Consider the following 5,752-nt stretch of genomic DNA (forward strand, 5'->3'; position numbering starts at 1 on the left):
AGAGATTGTCTTTTGCATGTACCCCAATCAGAGGTGGGGAATGAACCTGCAAGCCAGGTGTGTGTCCTTGACCGGGAATCAAACCTGTGACCCTCTGTTGTACTGGCTGACACTCAAAACTCCTGTCCAGGGCTTTGGCCATTATTTTCATGTTTTTGGTGTATGTCATAATTTTTTTGTTAAAAAAGGAACATTTAAAATAATATAATGTAGTAACTCTGGAAATCAAATCTGTGGCCTCCTACAGATCCCTTTGATGACATTTCTGAATGCTCTAAAATTTATATTCTTTGTTGTGTGCTACTGAGTCTTTGCGTGGTTATTTTAGCAGTCAGTTAATAATTGGACAGAGATTTATTTAAATGGCTGGACTCTTTGCTGAAGGGCTCTGTGTGCATGTTGGGTAATGTCTTCAACACTCGGGTAAGCAACTAATAACTGCCTTAATCTTCACTTCCTGCTTACACAGAGCCTTATGGTCACCCAGAGGTGAGAATTTAGGGAGTTTTCAGGTCTTTCTTGAGCATGCACACAATCCAGAACATGCAAATGTCCTGGAATATGTCAGATTCCAAGGAATATGTCAGAACTTTTCAGAGGCTCTATGGAGATCTCATTCCCAGTTTTTCCTTTTAAGTTTTTTGATTAGTCTACTGTTTGCCTCAACTGTTATCCAATGTCTTAAGCAGCCATAATGTGCCTGAAATTGTTTATTTTATTGATTTTAGAGAGGAGGGAGAAAGAGATGGAAACCCAGGCATGTGCCCTGACTGGAAATCAAACCTGGGACCTTTGGGTACAAGGGAAGCCACTCTAACCAACTGAGCCACATCAGCCAGGGCCTGTAATTGTTTTGACAGGCTTTTGTAGTGGTGGAGTTCTGAATAAGGTCAAATACAGAGAATCTTAAAAGTAGGGTGTTCCAAGAACCAACTGACAGGTCAAATTTTTGTGCACCGGGCCTCTAGTTAAAAATAAACAACAGTGATGTCTTTACAAGAGTGGTTCACAAAGTTTGATTCTAGGGGTAGCAATATCAGTATCTCATGGAAACTTGTCAAGAATATAAATTTCAGAACCTCTTCAAGTTATACTAAATCAGAAAGTTTAGGGATGGGGTCTAGAAATCGATCTTTTAACAAGGCCTCAAGGTGATTCTGATACAAGCTGAAAATTGAAAAAAGTTAAATTTGTCTAATGAGGTATTTAAATAAGTTTGTTTCAAGGTTTATTTAGTTTTGAATATATTTTCTCATGTTTTTCTCTTGTTCATAGGTTTTCCTATTGCTTTCAGTGTATTTCCATAGAGAAGCTTATAAGCATTGAAATTTTAAGGTTACTGATGCATACTGCCAAACAAGGCTATACAGGTCCTTAATTTACACTCACATTAGGATGTACAATTGGGCTGCACTATCTGAGATGTTCAGTTTTAAAATTGAGACTAAAGGGATTTCCAGACAAAGCTTTCAGTACTAAAACTGGGAAAGTTCTGAGTGAAGCAGGTTGTATTAGTCAGACTAACATAATCTGGCAGTGTGTCAGTGACCCATATAAAGTGGTCCCTCATTGACAATTCAAAATACATCTATTTTCCTTTGAGTTTTTTAGACCAGGGCTGGGGATTGAACCTGCAACCCAGGTATGTGCCCTTGATTGGTATTAGGACCTGTGAGACTTTGGTGTGCAGTTGATGCTCTAACCACTTAAAACACTGACCAGGGCAATACTGTAACTTATTTTAAAAATTTAAATTACAATATAATTTATAAGAAAGAAAATGTACGAATTTCAACAGTTCAGTTGGAAGAATTTTCAACAACTGTATGCACCTACGTAATCACAACCCCAAACAAGATATACCTCTCCATTAACCAATCCACATTTCCATTGTGTCTCTTTATTATAGTCAGTACAATTACCAGCACCAACTTTCTGACTTCTATTAATACAAATTAGTGTTGCATGCTCATGATTAGCATGTAACTGGAATAATATAGCATGCATTTCTGTGGTGTTTTGTTTTATTCAACATGTTGTATTTTAGTGTCAGCCATGTTGTTTTGAGTTTCAGTAGTTAACTTTTATTGCTGTGAAGCATATTGTATAAACATATAACAATTTATTTAGCTACTTTACTATTGATGAACACAAATTATTTCAAAATCTGGGTTATTATGAATAAGTCTGTTACACACATTATTGTTAAAGTGATTTTTGTAGATATATGATTTTGTTGGTAAAATCTGGGTGGTAAGGTTAGATATATTTTTAATTTCTCGAAAACGTCCCAAAAGTTTTTGTAGTGATTGTATTATTTTATCTGTCCACCAGTAATGAATGAGAGTTACAATTACTCCATGCCCTCACCAATGTTTTATTATCATCAATTTTTAAAAAATCATTTAACTGGGTAGATATGATACTTGGTTATAACTTTAAACATCTATTTTTATTTAGGCATAATTTATCTTCAATAAATTAATCTTTTTTTAGTTTACAGTTAAGAGTTTTGACAATTTTAAATGTTGTGTAGCAACTGCCACAAGAGATAGAAAAGTTTTATAACTCCCACCTCAATTCCTCCAAGTCTTTTGTCACATATAGGTTGCAGGAATATGGTGATACATGTTAAGTATGTGCAGGTAAGGATTAGGTGGCAAGAGGGATTGATTGATAGAAAACTGTAAAAAGATACAATGTACATTTTTGAATGCTTTTCTTATCCTGTTCCAGCAACATATACCTTCAGTTTGAGGAGTATTTTCAAATTTTGTTTTCTTTATATTATGTAGTTGAAAAGGTCTCTATTGATTTATAAGAAATTATTTAAATAGTCATCAATATTGAATATTATTGGCGACACAGGATATAGGTTTGTTGCTATATCTCAGATCTTACAATTTTAAAGTGTTGCCTACACTTTTTAATTAAAAACAAAATAGCATGCAGGGTGGGACAAAAATAGATTTATGGTTGTGAGTGTGTGAAACGGAGTTTATTCTTGTATTACTGTTTATTAATTATTGTATTATTTTCCAAATAGCATGCATAAAGCAGTATCTTCAAAGTACTAGACAACAACTGTCAACCTAGAATTCTAGACTGAATTATATTTACACACCAGGGTAAAATAAAGATATTTTCAGACAAACTCTAAGAGTATTTATCATCAAGAAATTATTGCTGGCCCCTGACCAGGAAACTCAGTTGGTTAGAGCATCATTCCGATATGCCAAGGTTATGGGTTCAATCCCCGGTCAGGACACATAGAAGAATCAAACAATGAAGGCACAAATAAGTGGAACAATAATCGATGTTTCTCTCTCATCCTCTCTCTCTCAAATCAATCAATCAATTATAAAAAAAAATCACTGCTAAAGAATAATCCAAGGCTCCCACTAAGGTGCATCTGGATATTTGAGGGACACTTTTGCTTCTTAAAATAACTAAGGAGTTCTACTAGCAAGAGAATGGGAGCTTAAAAGGCTAAATTTTCTACAATGAACAAGACAGTCCTATACAATAAAAACAAATCCCAATGCTGTTAGTGGCCCACTAAAAAACACAGAAGAAAATATAAGAACAAAAAAATGAAAGAATGGATTGACTGTTAAAAAAAATAAAAATGACTCAGTTTGGGGGATATAAAAGTGAAACAGAAGTAAAATACTAGAAACAGATCATTAGAATTAAAGTTTCCCAAAGTCTGTGAGCCATTAGGTAGAACAGTAGAATTATTGATCAGTTTTAGTATAAAACTGTATGGACAACAGCCACATAAATGCACAGACAAATTGAAAGTAAAAAGGGAAGAAAACATGAGGTGAATATCAAGCAAAAATGTTAGCAGTCACATTAATATCAGCAATATACCTTCTAGGATAAAAACCTTTATTATAAATAAAGGGGATCAAAAAGTTCAACTCACTAGGAGGAAATGATGATTCTAAATTTAGTGCATTTAATAACATAGTTTCATACATACAATGAAAAAAAAACTCTATAAGGACAAAGTGCTAAACACATCATCACATTCAGGCAGCTTAAAAAAATCTTTTTAAATAATATGTTAAGCAGACAACAGATTAAAACAAAAATCTAAACTAAACAAGCAGCAAGGTTGAGTTAATAGACATATAAAGACATAGGTTGAGTTAATAGACATAGTATAAAAGACATTTATAAAGATGACACTTATAAGTAAGCCAAATATCAAAATAAAATCTGTCATATAGATCATGTTCTCTGACATCACTATAATTCTACAATTAAGCTGTAAAATGGTAAGATTAACTAAAATATCTCATAACTTTAGGATGTAAAAACAAAAATTTTTAATAATAGGTCATAGTTAAAATAAAAACACACACATTACTTTGATTAACATATCCTACCGATATAATACGATCTCCTTTTCTGAGCTCTCCACTAAGATCAGCAGGTCCTCCAGCCAAGATAAAGGAAATAAATATTCCTTCTCCATCTTCACCTCCTACAATGTTGAAACCAAGGCCTGTTGAGCCACGATGAAGAACAACTTTTCTAGGTTCCCTAAAAATTAAGAAAACAATTTTGTTTATCTTAGAAATTTTATACAGAATTTGACATTGTATCAATGAGAAAGAATTCCCTATTGATAACTCTTTTCAAACTATAAAGAAAGCTAGATGAAATATAAAAGGGTTTTTGGAATTGCAGAGTAAGGAAGGAATTCTTTCTAAACCTAGAAATTAGGCTTAGAAATTAAAAGTAAAAATCGTAATTTCATATAAAGGCAAAACCCATGTTAAGAAACAAACACGAAACTAAAACAAAAGGAAGAAAACATGAAACTAAAACAGAAAGAAGAAAACAATGTGGAAATTTAAAAAAATGATATAAAGAGCCTTCTCAGGGAATATTGTATATATAATACACTTATGAAAAATTGATGTTGTGCACATTTTATTGCCTATTTCCCCTACTTCTTAGATTTTGTAAAAGGAAGATATCACTTTGTCTTAGAGAAGGTAAGGTCCTTTTTCCAATCCCAAAGGGATGAGTTCATGATTAACTTAAGCCAGTCATTAACCCTTTGCTATGATCCTCTTCTGGCTTCTGAGAAATAAAGGGAAATTTCACTGTCACTTCCAAAGAAAGACAGACCCTGACAAGGACAAAGCACATTTGTTTGCCTCCCCACCCAACATAACACCCCCCACAAAAAAATAAATGATAAAACGCCATTACTGGTTTGAACACATAACAGTCATGAAGCTAAGATCAAGCAGAGAAACCATGGACCTAGGGTTGCTACATAAACATTGGAATTGCCCATCTCCAGATTTTTTATATGAAACAATTAAATATCTTTATTTCTTAAGTCACATCCATCTATCTACCTCTGCTTTTTGTCCTTTCTAAGATGTACCCTTTTTTGCCCCACATACCACCTATTTAAAATCTCTGAAATAAAAATATATCTTACCACTAATAATGTTTCATATTTGCTACCACTTATACATAGCTATGTGAAAATCAATCATTTTCTCTGGTAAGACCATGAAAATACCAGCAGCAGATTATCCTATCTAATAAAGAGGAAATATTCTTCCTATCTAATAAAGAGGGAATATGCTAATTGACTGCCATGTCCTCAGAGATGGTGACACCCACAGCCAATAAGGAGGGAATATGCTAATTGACTGCCCTGCCCTCAAAGATGGCAGTGCCCACAGCCACAAGATGGCCAGCAGGGGAGGGCAGTTGT

The 5,752-nt window shown here is 33.8% G+C and overlaps 1 protein-coding gene across 19 annotated transcripts in view; it reads right to left on the reverse strand.

Moving 5' to 3' along the window:
* Nucleotides 1-5,752, reverse strand: part of DLG1 (discs, large homolog 1 (Drosophila)) — a 294,073-nt gene that overhangs the window by 78,812 nt on the left and 209,509 nt on the right. For all 19 annotated transcript variants that reach the window (XM_014545303.1, XM_014545309.1, XM_005873176.2 and 16 more), the window contains one exon: nt 4,398-4,554. In XM_014545303.1, the coding sequence (XP_014400789.1) occupies nt 4,398-4,554 (157 nt within the window). The remainder of the gene's footprint in view (nt 1-4,397; nt 4,555-5,752) is intronic.

Source organism: Myotis brandtii, unplaced genomic scaffold (genome assembly GCF_000412655.1).
Source record: "Myotis brandtii unplaced genomic scaffold, ASM41265v1 scaffold4, whole genome shotgun sequence".
Classification (NCBI taxonomy): domain Eukaryota; kingdom Metazoa; phylum Chordata; class Mammalia; order Chiroptera; family Vespertilionidae; genus Myotis; species Myotis brandtii.